Here is a 16,938-nt window from a genome sequence, read left to right as displayed (position 1 = left end):
TGAAAGGTTTTTCTACCCCACCTCATCACCACCATCGATATTCACCTACTCACCTAACCACCTCAGGTAGAGGGAAGATTCAGAAACCTGACAAAATAAGTGAGATATATAAGAGATGAAAGATCAGATGAAAAAGAAAATATGAAAAGACAAACAAATCATTTTTTCTTCATGCTATCTCAAAGTTCCTTTTCAGCACATCTTGTCACTTTATATCTCTTACTAGCGGCCTGGTGCACAAATTCGTGCATGGGTCAGGTCCAGCCAGCCCAACCAATCAGGGCCAATCGGGCCAGGCCAGCCAAGGGGAGGGGCCATAGGCAGTTGGCCAGCCAGCCCTCACCCCTGGTCTAACTCCCGGTCGAACTCCCAGTCGATGGGACAATTTGCATATTAGCCTTTTATTATATAGGATTATGTTTAAAAACTGATAGCAAGGCCAAAGAAGAACACTATAAGTAAATAAAACTATAGACAATAGAACCCACTATTTATTACATATTTCTGGGGGCAGTTGGAAAGTTTTTATATAAGGCTAACTTACAAAAATGAATGTGGTGCGTTGGAAAGAGTAGTGTCAAAAACACCTGAACAGGTAAGGAGATTGATTTTATTCACACTATTGCAATAAGAAGACATCCCAGACTTAAAAGTCAGTGTCTCAGCAGGATTGTTTTGTCTTACATTTTTATCAGGAGGGATAGACAAGTTAAGGTGGGGAGATTTACAGTGAGGCTGTTTTGCTGTTGGGGGACTTCTCGGTCAGCTGTTTCAGTTTAGATAATTTCATAAGGAAAACACTTTTTAAGCTCAGAATGGAGAGTTGGAGGGTCAGTGTCTAGTTCAGGCAAAAGGGGAAAGGTCTGTGCTTGACCTTGTCACAGGTAACCAGGGAGTCATCCAAAGTCTTATGGGTGCCACGAGGAAGTCTCTTCTAACTCACATGGGGAAGGGTAGCATTTCCCAAAATACAAGATTCCCAGGGTTATTGTTACCCACTGCTGTATTTTGGGAGCACAGGGCTCAGATAAAGTTCAATCTGTCAGAGGAAATCTGTCGACTCAGTTCCAAGTCCTGGCTTTGCCACTAACTTCCATGAAGACCCAGCTCCCTCATCTCTAAAATGAGGGAGGGGGGATGATTTCTTAAACATGTTTCCTACCCCAGTGTTTGATGAGTCTATGAGAATGGCTCTGTGAGGGACTCTCGAAAAGAGGAGGTGACAAGTGAGGGCAGGAAGAGAGGTTGGAGGTCACAAAGAGAGGAGGGGCCAACAGAGAAGGGCTATGTCATAGAGAGGGGTGGGGAAATGTCAGTAGACACCTCAAGACTCCTGAGATTTTTAGGGTCAGAGAAGAGGCACCAGGGTCTTGACTGGGTCTGCTCCTTCCTCTCTGTCACCCTCAGCAGAGACAGTTCTCAGTTTTGATAAAGACTAGTTTGAAGACTACTCTAAGATCCTTGCTTCTCCCTCCAACCCCAAATTAATGTCCATCCCTCCCCCAGTTGTTCTTGACAGGGACACTTAGACTGAAGGTTGGGATCATTTCCAATTTGACCCAACTTGTCTGCTCCTGGTGAGATCGTGGCCCACCATGAAGTGCTGTCTCATCTTCATTCTCCTGAGTGTAGCTGGTAAGAGTCTGGACCCTTGTTGCAACCTTGAGGGAGATGGGGTGGTGTAGGGAAGTGTCAGAAAGGGAAGTAGCTAACCACACTGAAGAGATAGGAAGCTGAGGGCATTTCTTTCAATGAACTGTTGACGAAACAAAAGGAACCAACTCTCATGCACAGCTCATCCCATCAATGCTCTCCCCAAGCCCTCTGAGGCCTGGAAGCATGTTAGGACATGTCACTAATAAGTGCTCTAGTCTTGAGTGTGTGATTTCCTAGATTGCCACGTTTCCTGGACAACCACAGGAAAAGCATGTCTTCCCTTTATGTGGGCAGATGGACTTGAGAAGAGTGAGCACAGGAAAGGAAGGTGGACTGGTCAGAGGCTCTGGAAGCCTCATGGCCCTACCCCAAGCTTTTCCATTCCTTTCAGCTGCAAAGTCAGGGAATATTTCATTTTTTACTTCTATGCCTGGCAAAGACATGTGTCAGTTTCTTTAATAAACATAACTTGAGTGACATGGTTGATTCTCCCTAATTTAAGATATATATATTTAATATAATTTGAAAACCTTGATTTTATCTTTGAAAAATCTTAGGCTGGGAAACATTACCCTAGCCCAGTGGTCGATAAACTACAGCTCGCGAGCCACATGCGGCTCTTTGGCCCCTTGAGTGTGGCTCTTCCACAAAATATCGACTTCTGCACATGGGCCACGAAGTTTCAATCGCACTGTATGTGTGTGCCCGCACATGGTATTTTGTAGAAGAGCCACTCTCAAGGGGCCAAAGAGCCACATGTGGCTCGCGAGCCGCAGTTTGCCAACCACTGCCCTAGCCAATCCTCACTTCTCAACCTCTTTGTCTCTCTTTCTCCATCAATTATTTAGGAATTATTCTGGCCAAATATTCTGAAACTGAAAAGTCAAACTTATCAGAAGATTTTACTATTCCCTACATGGTCTATCTGAAGTCCAGTCCAGAGCCCTGTGTGGGGTCTCTCATTCACCCGGAGTGGGTCCTGACCGCTGCTCACTGCCCCTTACCGTAAGTATCCTTTTGCTCTTGGAAACCAGGAGGGATATATTTAAACAAAAGTAGGTCTGATGAGGCATTCCAGCCAGTTTTAATGATATCTTGGGGAATTTAGAGGAACCCAGGAAGAGGAAAGATCTTCTTTCCATGGGGAAAATCATACACATTTATCAGTTTAAGAGGAGGTCGATAGGAAGGTGTCAAAAGACTCTTTCCCATGGAGAACAAATAATATGCTTTCATTCAATGTATTTATTTAACATTTACCATTTGCCTGGGACTGCTTAATGCACTGAGAAAACTGGAAGGGAATTAGATGGCAATAAATTTTCCCTCATAGATCTTACATTCTGATAGAGGAAGTAAGCCAAAATAAATAAATGGCCAAAAAGAAAACATAAAAAGAGTGGCAAGCTGTAATAAGCAAGAATGCTTTAGTTAGGTGGTCATGTGAGGCATCTTTGAAGAGATGAAACCCACAGGGATGAAGAGGAGGCAGCCAAGTAAATAAAGGCTGGGGAGTAGAGTGTCTGATGTAGTAAAGGTATTTAAGAGACCAGTTGTTAGCTGAGTGTAATGAGGATAGGGGATGTTCAAAAAAAATGAGGGTAAAGTGTTTGGCAGGCCATGTGATACAGGAGAAGGGCAAGAGTGCACTGCACAATATAATGCTATTCCTTATAATTCTCAGAGTCTCTGTTGTAATTGGGTCAGAATGTGTTGTGTGCTTGGGACCTATTCAGAGTTTCATGGGTACACAAGGGTCATTTCAAACTCAGAATTCTCAGCGACCTGGTTATTTAAGACAATCCACTAGAAAACAGATTGAACCCTTGATCTGAACTTTATAAGAAATACAAAGGAAATAAAGACAGTTCATCTCCTTTAGGTACTGGAGTTGGAAATGCTGATATTTTTTTCTCAGCCACATCTAATGCATGAAGTGTCCTTAGCAGGGAATGGCTTATATCTGGTGCATGACTGGATTTCTGGCATTGCAAGAGAGTGGGTTTGAATTAGTCCAGGGAGTATAATGGAAAATGATAAATGCGAGTCCTAAGAGTCTTGTGACTCTATGATCAATGTAGGTGGCACATGGTAAATATAATATCTGTGAAAGGAGCTTGGGAAGAGCCTAAGAATATCTAGAAACAAACGATATAATATGCTTGCTCAAGAGTTGCTTGAGACAGATGGACTGTGGTGCCAACTCTGTTACCTGATCATTCAAATGATTCAAATCATCATCATCATCCTCACAACAACTAGATTGTACAGGCATGATCTAGGAGGCAGATACCATGCCAGATACCAAGCATTTATTATATACATTGACTCTAAAACGACAATCCTGTAGACTATTGTTATCACTATTTTACAGACTAAGGCAGGTCACTTCAGTTCTCAGGTCTAAGAGGTAAAATTAAGATGATTGTAGAAAGTCACCTCTGACATTTCTTGCAGTTCTGACATTCTGTGACCCTGTTCTTTTCCACCTCTCTGCCCTCTTTTTTCCAAAGAGTTAAAATTCGATTGGGAGTTCATCAACCCAGCGTCAAACATAAGAAAGAGCAGATACGGAATAACACATTGACCATGCCCTACCCCGAATTCAATGCACAAACTTTGGAAAATGACCTGATGATGATAAAACTGTCCAAGGCTGCTGTGCTCAACACCTATGTGGGAACCATAGCCATAGCTTTGGAATCTTTATCAACTAATGATTCCTGCTTTATCCCAACCTGGAGTTGGAATGACTATAAAAACTGTAAGTGTTCGACTGTGTTCTTTGAGCTGGGGAAAACATAGAGGGATATACTTAAAGGAAACAGGGCCTATGAGGTAATTAATGGTCTTGATCTTAGAGAGATTGCTTTCGGGATCTAATAATACCAAGATTAGAGGCCAAAAGATAAAAATCAAAGAGACTGATAAAGGGCATAAGACATCAACAAATGAAGCAGGCAGTTATTACTCCATCTGTAGAACCAAGATCCCAGGAACTGAATTTAAACAAAGGTGGGTTAATATATTATATTACTCTAAAGACAATATCAAGGCACGTTGTAGGAGGGTGGCTTGCTGTCTCATGGACAGCTACTGAAAGTCCAGCAAGCAATTAATGAGACAGCAGTGGGAAAACCATAACAAAACGTGTGCTATAGGAAGGCAACCGAGGCTGCTTCCCACACCCAACCATGGACAAACAACCTATCTTGATGGTGATTCACTCAAGTGGACCTGAAGGGGTAAGTAGTGGTTGAGAGAACCCTCTCTTCTGTCACCGGAGCTGTTTCAATGAAGAGAGTACTACTCTTAGACCTACTGCTCCATCTAATAGTTCCCACGTAGGGGTGGAGACTAGGAGGGTGCATAGGAGTTCATTATTATGACATGCTCTGGGTGTCTCTGAGTGTGTCTCTGGCCTGGCACGCATTGGAAAAATTGCCACAACCCATGTTGCAGGCACACATCCCTCTCCCTTCTGAGCTCTGCAGGATCACATCTTATCAAGGGCATTTTATGAAGAAAGTTGCTTTCTTATACATTTGTTGGTCCTTGGTGGTTTTTACTTCATATGGCTGCTAATAACCATTCTGTTCTCTTTAAGTATTGTCAAGGGATAATGGAATCAATATTCAATATCTAAAATGAAATGATAAAGCTAAATTTATGGCTTATTATAGTTAGGAAGAGCAATGCTGAGCAGGCACAGTCTTGCTGAGCAGATCAGAGTACTGGGCTTTTGGTGGGGTGGTTGTTGGAAGCTTTCTGGACAGGGATTGGAAGACTTTCAGAGGCTTAAGAGAGTTGACATCATCTGTAGCAGCATGGTTACTTGAGTGAGGTTGTTGATTGGTTGGCACTCTGAGGCATGTCTTTTGGAGGCGGCTCTAATTGGCTGCCTTTAAAAGTGACACTGATTGATTAGCTTGCCAAAACTGTGTCCACTGAGGCAAATTGTCATGGATATTAATCAGGTTTAAACCCCACTGGTGGCTACAGAACAATCCATCTGTTCTGTAAAAACAAAAAGTGAGAACTTTAAAAATCATTCTGTTTTGTAAAAACAAATAAAAGTAGGAACTTTTATATTCATGATATTTGACATCTTCATTTTCAATTTAGAAGCAACATTCCTGGGAATCTAAGTAAGTACATTTTCTGAACAAATAAACATTTATGATTTTTATCTTTGACTTTATAAGTCTTATCCAAAGTAATTACATCACATTTTACAAAAGCAATTTATTACATACCATTTGAAAACAAAATAAAACTATATGAAGTTTTTATCTCATAGGCTCTGCAGGTCAGGAACACGATGAGAAACTAATTCTATAAGCTCTCTGGTGCAAGGCTCCCAATAGCTATTCACTGTTTCATGTAACAAGATTACTTTCATTTCGTTTGTTCTACGTATTGCAATTCAATTCCCATTAAAATTTAAAACTGAACGTAACTTCTCTCTCTTCTGACCCAACACTTTCTGGTCTAATACTTTAGGACATTAGATTGGATACACTCCATGAGAAAAATCCTGCTCTATAAATAACACTAGGCTTAGCTTAAACAATGTTTAGTCAATTTTTGTTTTCTTGCTATTTATTACCAAAGATTAAAATTATATAATATCTTGGTTAGAGTCCTTGCATCCTGAGTTTGGCAGGATAGTAACAGTTTGGCTGTAGTAGAGATATAGTAGGAGAATAATATAACTACTTAGGGGAAATATGTGTGTATATTTTACACATATACACACATACACATAAATAATCCATTTATAAATAAACATTTAAAAATGGTTTTAAACATATTAAAAATAGTTTTCTCCCTTTATGAATAAGTTTAAAGAAGATGAAGTAGGTGCCAAAAAGCAAGTTTTCTTGGAGACAGTTTTTGTGTCCATCTCTTCTCATGATCACATAATTTTCTCATGAGTTTTCAAAGGTTTCTAATGTATGCATAGTGGAGAGAGAACCACAGACCTGATGTCTGATGTAAGGAGGATTTAATGCTCTGAATCCACTGCTCTAACACAGAGACACTGAATAAGGAATGCTGAGAAGGATGGAATGTTCACTACTGGCAATGAATATTCTCAGGGATCAATGCATTTACAAAATTGGTGATGATCACAAGAGTATATGTGATAAGGACAGTAACACTGGACTTGATTTCTCTTCTCTTTCCCTCAGTGAGTGACCCTGACATCCTAATTTGGACAAATCAACATTCTCTTCCCTTCCATAAGTGTAACTTTATGCTAGGTGACAGAATGACAGTCAACATCATGTGTGTGGGACAACCTCTGGAAACCATATCTGAAATTAAGGTATCTTTCCTTTATCCAGGCAGGAAGATAGCAAGGGGTCTGTGATGAGGACAGGTGATTGTGGGAAAGTAAATGGTACTCATACAAAAGGCCTGAAGTCTCCTCCTCACACACACACAGTTTCTGGGTTTGTCATGAGTCCCCCTTCCCATCTTTTAGAGTAGAAGAGATTCTGGGAAGAACCATTTGTCCTTTCTTCACCTGCTTGCTCTCAGGTTGGGCCAAACTTGACCCAAGAGAGGTGAGACCTATGTGGATATTAAGAGAGGGTTGTTACTTCTCAAGAAAAATGAGTCCATTCCCTTAAATGTCCCTGCTACTATAATGTGCAACTTTTGGGGATTTATTCTTGTTCCATGAGGACTAAGCAACATTGACCTCCTATTCCCTTTCGCTGGCAGGAAGTTTCAGCTGCTCCAGCCATCTGCAATGGGAAATTGCATGGAATCTTGTCCTGGGCAAAAGGAAGTGTCACTATGGGAAGTGAAGGATTTTTCACTGAAATTCATCCCTATGCAAGATGGATCCTAAAAATCATAAACAGCTACTGAGGCTCCTCTGTTCCTCCATCCCCTCAGTGCAACATCTTCATGACACCTACACTGGATCCCCAACTCCTTTGAGCTTTCTTATTCTGGAACAAAATCCAAATAAAAAGCATCCAATTAAAAAATGACATTAAGAACTCATGCTGTGATTCCTGACCTCTATACAATACATCTGTGGATGTATTGACTGTGAGTAGAAAAAAGAAGGAAGTGTATGGGATAACACCCAAATTTCTGACTTGGGCAACTGGGTAGGTGGTGCTTCTCAAAGATAATATAAACAGAACCAATGCTTTCATGTATAAAGGATCAGGAGCATGGACATGAATTAGGAGAAATGAGGCATGTTATTTTGGCATCCTTTGTAGGACATGTAGACCATCATTTCTAACAGACAGCTGGAGACAAAGCTCTGGATCTCAAATGACATCTTGGTATTGAAAGCTAGGGAGACCTATATTTATGGGTAACAGCTGCATACTTTGGTAGAGTTTTGTGCTATTATGAAGAGTTATGATTGGTGCTTAGTCCTCTCGTAGTGGCATATAGTGGGGAGATGTACAGCATCCAAGACCCATTGACCAAGATACCTAAAAATACAGAATTGAGAGGATTCCAAGTAACATGCAAGTTGGGATTCAGAGTTCTTTTTGAGAGGCCATGGAGTTACATGTAGGGAGGGGGGCAATGTGACATGAGCAAAGAGAAACAGAGAGGGTCAGTGAGATGGGGGTAGAGAGAATCATGCCATTGGAGAAAGATACTCTATAAAGAATGAAGAGGTTTAGAGAGCCATCTTATGAGGGAGACAGTGAATCTGTATGACAGTAAGGATTGCAGTGGTAGGTTAGTTCTTGGACATTGATATACTCTGAGCCTTGATAATTTTTATCCCCTACCAAAGTGCTCCCCCAAATAAATCTGCGTTCTGACTAAGACCCACAGCTTTATCCTCTCACATACACAAAAATTATCTCAAATTTGGACACTAGTCAATTTCATTTAACTTTGTTTCTTTATCTTATAATCCTCCTCTAGCAGCCTCATTTCTAGTTGCTCCATGCTTCCTGCTTCTGATTCACTGCCCAACACTTCCTGCTCTGATCACTTTTTATAACTCTGAAATTATGTCTTCAATGCTTATTGGCAATCCTGTATTTTCCCAGTCCACTGTCTGTGTAATTCTCCATAATGGTCATCCTCCTCTCTCCTCTAGCCTCAATTGTCACCTTCAGCAGATGACCTCTGGGAGTAGAGGGCTGGAAAAACCATCAAAAGATACCTCATGCCACTTCCCACCATCCAACCTGCAAACAGTTGTTTTTTTCTTATTCATTTCCCCACCCCCCCCCCCATCCTTCCTGGAAGTGAGGCCCACTATTTTTAGCTTCCTTCTCCACCTTTGATATCTGACTTCCTCATGGACTTGCTTTATTGATTATCTCTCCTTTACCTCATTTTTCAACTCCCTCAATCTATTGACTTCTTCGGTTGCCATTTAAGCAAGATAAAGCCTCACCCATCTAAATTACAGAGCCCAAGGACATTCTCCCTTGATCTACTCCCTCATTGCCTCCTCTGTCTTCTTCATGGGAAGTTCTTGACAATTACTGAAAGTTATGTTTTGTAAAATTCTTCCCTATCTCTATTCATACTCTTCTATGTGATTTGCTCTCTTGTGAGCCCTGGTTCATCTTCCCAGAGATTTCTTCCACTATGTCTTCCTTTGGTTAAATTCTACTCATCCTTCAAGCCTCAAGCATCACTTCCTCAAGGAGGTCTTCTTAACCTTACATGGGAAAACTTCTATGTGTTTCTCTCTCTTTCTTTACTTTCCTCATTGTGACAATCACAGTGGCAAGTCTTATTACACCTGTTTTCCCTATTAGTCTTCATGATCTATGAGAATACAATGCTCATCTCTCTCAACATTAAATCATCAATATCTAATAACAGCACACAATATCCATATGTATGAGTTTTCTATTGCTGCATAAAAGCCTTACAACAAATTGAACAGCTCAAAACATTATCTCACAGTTTCTGTAAGTCAGAAGTCCAGGTAAACCTTATGTGGGTCTTTTCTTTAGGTCTAGGAAGTTTCCAGGGAAGAATTTGTTTCTAAGCTTATTCAGGTGGTTGGCAAAATCCATTCATTATGGTCCTCTGACACAGAACCTTCGCTTTTTTCTGACTATCAACTGAATGCTGCCCTCAAGTCCTTAAGATTGTCCTTAGTACAAAGAGGCCACCCACCCACAGTTCTTTGCCAAGTGGGCTTTCTCAGCATGGCTGCTTGTTTCAAGCCAGTGGGAAGAATCTCTCTTATGCATACTAGCAAGGTGGAAGCATATATATAAGCATAATCATGAGGATGACATCACCTAATTTTTGTCATATTCTATTTGTTAGAAGCAAGTAACAGGTACCCCCCACACTCAAGGGGAGGCAATTGAGGATTATGCAGGGCATAAACATGGGCCTTTGGGTCTGTCTTCCACAATATTCAATAGAATTTTGTTAAATAATGAATGTATTGGCTCCTTATCTTCTACATAGTAAAGACTTCTGACATCTTAAATATGCAAGGCTTATTTAATAAGGCTTTTCAGGACTGAATCCCTGCTGGTCTCTTCATCCAGCTCTTCATACTCCCCCTATAACACTCATAGTTCCACAAACACTCCATGTTATTTCACATGTTCATGCTTTTACAGAAGCCTTTCTTTTTGAATTATTTTTCTCTTCTTTTTATGCCAGACAAGTTCCTTCTTTGTCTCTAAGCCCCAAGTGTAACTCTCGGTATTGCTTTCTTACACACATTGTAGGTTAAAGAGGTGCCCTTAGCACTGTGCTCCAAGGCATTTACTTCCACTTAAAAACATTTCTCCCAAATTTTACTATGAAAAATTTAAATATACAGCAAAGCTGAAAGAATTTTACAGTTTTTACCTATATACCCACCACCTGAATTCCACCATTGAGAAACCCTATTGTTATTAACATCTTGCTTTGATTCAAAACAACTGATGAACCAATATTGATTTATTATTATTAACTAAAGTCCACAGTTTATACATTATGGCTTGTGCTTTATTTTATACACTAGAGGCCCAATGTATGAAATCCATGCAAGAGTAGACCTTCCTTCCCTCCACTGCCAGCAGGCACCTGGGACCCGGGCTTCCCATGCAGCCCCAGCTTTGTCCAGAAGGATGTCCGGTCAATTTAGCATATTACACTTTTATTATTATAGATTGCTATGGGTTTTGACAAAAGCACAGTGTCATGTAGCCACAATTAGAGCACCATACAGAATAATTTTACTGCCCTAAAAATGCCCTGTGCTCCACCTGTTCATCCCTCTCCCTTTCTCCTCAAACTCAGTCAACCACTGATATTTTTACTGTCTCTATAGTTTGCCTTTTCCAAAATGTCATAAATTGGAATCACACAAGCTAAATTTTTAGGCTGGATTCTATCACTTAGTAGTATGCATTTATGTCTTTCATCACTTGACAGCTCATTTTTTAAGAATCACCAAATAAATATCCTATTGTATGAACTGTATGAATGTACCACACTTTGTTCATTCACATATTTAAGGAATTCTTGGTGGCTTCCAAGGTTTGAAACTGCCAAACTAACTCCTAAAGTGGCTGTACCATTTGCATTCCCCCAGCAATGAATGAAAGTTCCTTTTGCTCTACATTCTCACCAACATTTGGTGTTTTTAGTATTTTGCCATTCTGTGAGGTATGTAGTAGTATCTCATTATTGTTTTAATTTGTAATTCCCTAATGACATGTTGAGAATATTTTCATATGCTATGTGCTATCTGTGTATCTTCTTTGTTGTTATGGACTGAATTGTGTCATCCCAAAATGTACTGTTGAAGTCCCAAAACCCCAGTATGACTGTATTAGGAGATAGGGGCTACAGGAACTAATTAAAGTGAAATGAGGTCATAAGGGATCAGGCACTAATCTGATAGGATCAGTGTCCTTATAAAACTAAACAACCAGAGACATGGCTCAGAATTTCTCCCTCTGTGCATTCATGCAGAGGAAAGGCCACGGTGAAAAGACTCCTGTACACAAGCCAAAAAGTGAGCTCTCATCAGACATTGAACTTGCGCAACTTAATCACGAACTTCTAGTCTCCAGAGCTGTGAGAAAATAAAGGTCTGTTGCTTAAGTCACACAGCCTGTGGTATTTTGTTATGGCAGCCTGAGCAGACATTTGGTAAGGTGTTTGTTCAAATATTTGACCCCCCTTTTTAATCGGGCTGTTTGTTTCCTTATTGTTGAGTTTTAAGATTTCCTTATACATTTGACATGAATGATTTAACAGATAGGTGTTTTGAAAATTTTCCCACCTAGACAGTGGTATAGATTTTTAGCTCTGAATACATTGTTTTGTAATTGCCTTTTATTTTATTTTTTAAATATATTTTATTGATTTTTTACAGAGAGGAAGGGAGAGAGACAGAGAGAAACATCGATGAGAGAGAAACATCCATCAGCTGCCTCCTGCACATCCCCCACTGGGGATGCGCCCACAACCCAGGTACATGCCCTTGACCGGAATCGAACCTGGGACCCTTCAGTCCGCAGGCTGACACTCTATCCACTGAGCCAAACCGGCTTCAGCTGTAATTGCCTTTTAATGTCCCTATCATTCCACTAGCCTAAAAGCTCTTCGAAGGCAGAAAGTGTCTTCACATTTAGGCAAATTCAACAGTAAGCACAGAGCCTAGCACGAGTCAGATGCATAATATAAATTATGGGCTGGCTGGTTGAATAAATAAATGGGTGAGAAGTGACATGAAGGAAAGGGCTGATATACCTGAGGAGGTATTTAATGTCAGGCAGAGGGGTTGATGTCAGCACAAAGTGCTGGGTTATAGCCACTGGAGATGAATGTCAACGGCACACAAACAGGGGCTAGCATCACATAGATGGGTGGGGCCAGTATCCTGCATGTAGTTCAGAGAGGGATATGATTTCAGAGTTTGACAAAGGAGGGACCAGAGAGGAGGATGCTATGGATACACTGTAAGCTTCAACATCTCTCAGATTAGGTACTTTTTAATATGATGGAGAACAAAACGCTGATCTATTCTCTACACCTGTTCTCTGTTCTTCTCCTCTAACACTTGATACCACCACCTACTCTGACTGATAAGCACTTCTTCTGGAACTGAATCCTGCCATTGAAAGAATTAAGATGATAATTTTTCCCAACCCTCTCTTGTCTTATCTTATTTAGTCCTTTATTCTCTCTCTCTCTCTCTCTCTTCTCTTCATCTTTTCCAGAGACTCTGAGTTGAACTTCATCCTCTGAAAAGATTTTTGACATCATTATGAAGTTTATCCTCTTCTGGGTGATCTTGAATCTGCCTTGTGAGTGTTGGCACCTTTTTTTTACTTGCCAAAGATTAAGTCCTGGGGGAGCATGAAAGGTGGATAAAGATAGGAACAACATTTCAGATTACAAGAGTAGGCTTGATTCCCTCTCCCTCGCTGCTGCCACCATCCCCACCAGGTTTCCTCCTGTGACAGTGCCTGTCTGCCTCACCTCAGGTTGACTGTTATATGCTTTTGGGGGAGGTATGGACATTGGAACCCCAATACCAGAACTGCTCCTAAGGAACAGTGAGAGCTGACCCTGAACCTGTCTAGAACAGGATTGATTTTGGTATGAGGTCTTGTCGGGGCATGGTTCCAATATTCAGGCAAAAACCCTGGAGGTAATCATAAATCCTCTTTCTCTCACATGCCACATTCAATCTGTTTGGAAAATTGTGCTGACTACATCTTCTAAACAAATCTGAATCCAATGATATCTTATCACCTCCACTGCTCACCATGGGCCAAGTCACCATCTCTTGCTTGGATTATCAAATGATTCTCCTAATAGGCCTCTCTGCTTTATACTCCTACAGTCAACACTTCTCCATAAGGAAACTATCACCACTCATTCTTCACACATCACACATCCCATTTCACTCAGAGACAAGTCCACATCCTATAAAGCTCTGCATCACTTCTTTGGCCTCTCTTGTTTCCTGCTCTTGTCCCCCTCACTCACCATGCCAGCCACATTGGCCTCTGTTGTTGCTCCTTAAACAGGCATTAGGACGCTTCTCCAGCTGTTTCCTCTGCCTGAATCCTGTTCCCAGATATCTGATTATCTCCCTCCCCCAGCTTCATTTTACTGTTCATCCCTCATGTCCATAAGATTTACCCTGACTACTGATGTAATACTGCACAGTGCCTCCAACACACACACACACACACACACACACACACACACACACACAACCTGCTACTTCCTTCCCCTCTTTCCTTGTTCTACTTTTGTTCCAAAGCACTAATCACCATCTAACACACTGTCTCATTTATTGTGTATTATGTTTGTTATTACTGAATGTCTCCACTCATTAGAATGTATAAGAGCAGAAATATTTCTCTGTATTTTTCACTATATAGCCCAAGCACCTCAAACAGCCTGGTTTTCTTTTTGAATGAATGGGTGATTTCCCCTCCTTAGACTCTGTTAGTATTTGGTCTGTTCTTTAAATGGCTCATATCGTTTTTCCTTACATTGCTGTTGGGAGGACGGGATGAGATTGGTCAAAGCATTCTAAAACTGATAAAAATAGTGAAGTTCTTTAAGCGTTAATTTAACATATGTCCACTAAATTGTGGAAGGTATTTGAGAAAGCCTGTGTTTTCATTGGAACAATACGTACTGATGACTGAAAGGGAAAACACCTTTTATCTTTTGAAACAAATATGTTTCTATCATCTATAATAATAAAAGCATAATATGCAAATCGACTGAATGACCGAACATCAGAACGACTGTCCAGATGACCTTCTAGAAGATCACGCTATGACACACACTGGTGCCAGGCCAGCCAAGGCGGGTGCTATGTGATTGGTTGGGGGGGCCTGCCATCACCCCATGATTGCCCCACAGAGGGAGGCCCAGGCCACTGGCCAACGACATTGTAGCAGGTGTGTGGGGCCAGCCAGCGATCGTCCCACAGAGGGAGGCCAAAGCCAACCAAGCAATTGCACCCCATGCGTGTTGCCCGCAGTGGGAGGCAACTGGTAGCAGGGGATGGGGAGGGGACAGCACCACACAAATGGCAAACAGTGGCAGTGGTGGGGCCAGCTGCTGGCAGCCGGCAGCTGGGGGGAAAGAAAGCCCTGATAGGCCCTGATCACCAGCCAGGCCTAGGGACCCTACCCAAGGGGTCCCAGATTGCAAGAGGGTGCAGGCCGAGCTGAGGGACATCCCTCTCCCCCCTGCACAAATTTCGTGCACCAGGCCTCTAGTTTTCTTAATATTCTACAACAAAGTAAGCCAGATTACAAATTAAGCTTACAGTTGAAGATACTGGAGAGAAGGATAGGGAAATTTGGGTCTATTAAGGAATTTTCCTTTGTTTTTTCAAGTGATCTCTGAAAAACAGTCTTAGAATTTCCTGTCTATGCTTCTCTTTCCAGGTGCTTTGGCCTATGACCCAGATTACATACATGACATCACTCCCCCCTATTTGGTCTATTTGAAATCTGATTACTTGCCCTGCACTGGAGTTCTGATCCACCCCCTGTGGGTGATTACAGCTTCAAGCTGCAACTTACTGTGAGTAATAAGCCCCCAATGACCCTCTATTCTTGGGGTGCTCAGGTTGGGAACAGGACCCTGCCTGGGTCTGATTAATTAAATGGGATTTAGGGAGGCCTTCTGCGGATGTTCAGTAATAGAGAAATAAGTCTGTGGGGAGGAGCTAATAAAGGGCCAGAAGGATGGATAAGCCATCTCTGTTAAGTCCTCTCAAGAACACCCATATTGTTCCAGGAATCTTAAGGTGGTATTGGGGGTTACAAACCCATCAAGCCTCACTGAACAAGATGTACAAGTGGTTGGCTATTCGAAGATGATTAATCATCCGTACTTCTCAATCGCTTCTATTGAGAATAACCTAATGTTGATCAAGTTGGAAAGATACATTGAAGTCAATGACTACGTGAAACTGGTCAGCCTGCCCAAAGAACCTCCCAGCGAAAACACCATGTGCATGGTCTCCACCTGGGCTTACAACACATGTGACATCTGTGAGTGACCCTAAGATCATCTCTCAGGATCAGACATGCTTCTATCTCTTCTCTACTCTTGGCTTCTATGATTTTCCCAGTTCTTTCTTTCAAACTCTTTATGCCTCTGTTTTATCTCCTTTACCCTCTCCCTATGCCTCACTTAAGGAGTTCTTCAAGCCTTTTCCTCCACTGTATCTTTCTATCATCTTTGCTTTCACATAAAATAGAAGTGGTGTTGGTGGAAAGAAGACAGTTGTATTCTGGTGCTATTTTGCTATGTGATAATGGGCCACTTTACCATGGACCCTCAATTTTCTAAACTCTAAAATGTGGCACAACCTGTATTAGATGTTTTCAACTATTCCAGGCAATCAAGAAAATTATCTTTAAATATCATGAAATAATACTTACGTATTAAACATAAAGTGCATACATGATATTTTGCTTAATCAGGCAGACCTTCTTTATGCAAGATTGTGATAGACATAAATAATGAAAAGTTTAAGAAAAATATTTCTGAAACATTTTGAACTGGTGATATTCTGAACATTCTCTCATGTATTCAGCAAATCAAAAAGTGACTCTCATGATTTTATAAGTAAAAGTCTCTATATGTAATTTGAAACCACTGAACTACATGTTCTAACTCAGCTTTCTTCTATGTCACATTTTTCAGATTCCATTAAAAGAAAACACACACAACTTTGAGTACGTTAATACAGCTTTCTCTTGTCTAAGTTTTGTGCCTGTCTACTGCCTATCCCATTCCAAAATTTTCATGCAAATTCTATCAACTGTTCGTAGCTATGAACCAAGGTAGTGAATACTGGGGAAGGGGGGAAACTGATTAAGTATAAGGAAAACAGAACTATGATGTTGTCCCTTAGGAAAAACTATTGATTGAATTTTATTCATGAGTAACTTATTTGAGTATATTTAATATACATCAGACACTAGACACCATAGTATGGAAGGAGAGTCATTTTCAACAAGCCTGTCAGATTACTTTCATCTGCCCACTGCTAGTTTTTTTCTAGAAGCAAGAGGTGACTATACACTTATCCTAGTAATCCTGCCATCACTGCAGCCTTTTTAACTGCCCTTCAGTCAAGACCTTCACACTTTGGGCTACATTTTCTTGAATATATTAAAAAGTAGAAATTCTTATTTCCCCGGCTTTATTGAGGTATAATTAACAGATAAACACCTCATATATTGAAGGTATATAATACCATGTTTTGATATATATATATATCAATATATATATATATATATATCAATATATATA

At 40.8% G+C, this 16,938-nt stretch overlaps 1 protein-coding gene across 1 annotated transcript in view; it reads left to right on the top strand.

The window, feature by feature from the left end:
- The first annotated feature begins 12,901 nt into the window (after positions 1 to 12,901).
- PRSS58 (serine protease 58) overlaps positions 12,902 to 16,938 on the top strand; it is a 6,307-nt gene continuing 2,270 nt past the window's right edge. Inside the window, exons 1-3 of the mRNA XM_006094731.1 lie at positions 12,902 to 12,941; positions 15,057 to 15,195; positions 15,412 to 15,668. Coding sequence (XP_006094793.1) covers positions 12,902 to 12,941; positions 15,057 to 15,195; positions 15,412 to 15,668 — 436 coding nt within the window. The remainder of the gene's footprint in view (positions 12,942 to 15,056; positions 15,196 to 15,411; positions 15,669 to 16,938) is intronic.

Source organism: Myotis lucifugus, unplaced genomic scaffold (assembly GCF_000147115.1).
Source record: "Myotis lucifugus unplaced genomic scaffold, Myoluc2.0 scaffold_141, whole genome shotgun sequence".
In the NCBI taxonomy this organism is placed as follows: Eukaryota; Metazoa; Chordata; class Mammalia; order Chiroptera; family Vespertilionidae; genus Myotis; species Myotis lucifugus.
This window is presented reverse-complemented; position numbering and strand designations above follow the sequence as displayed.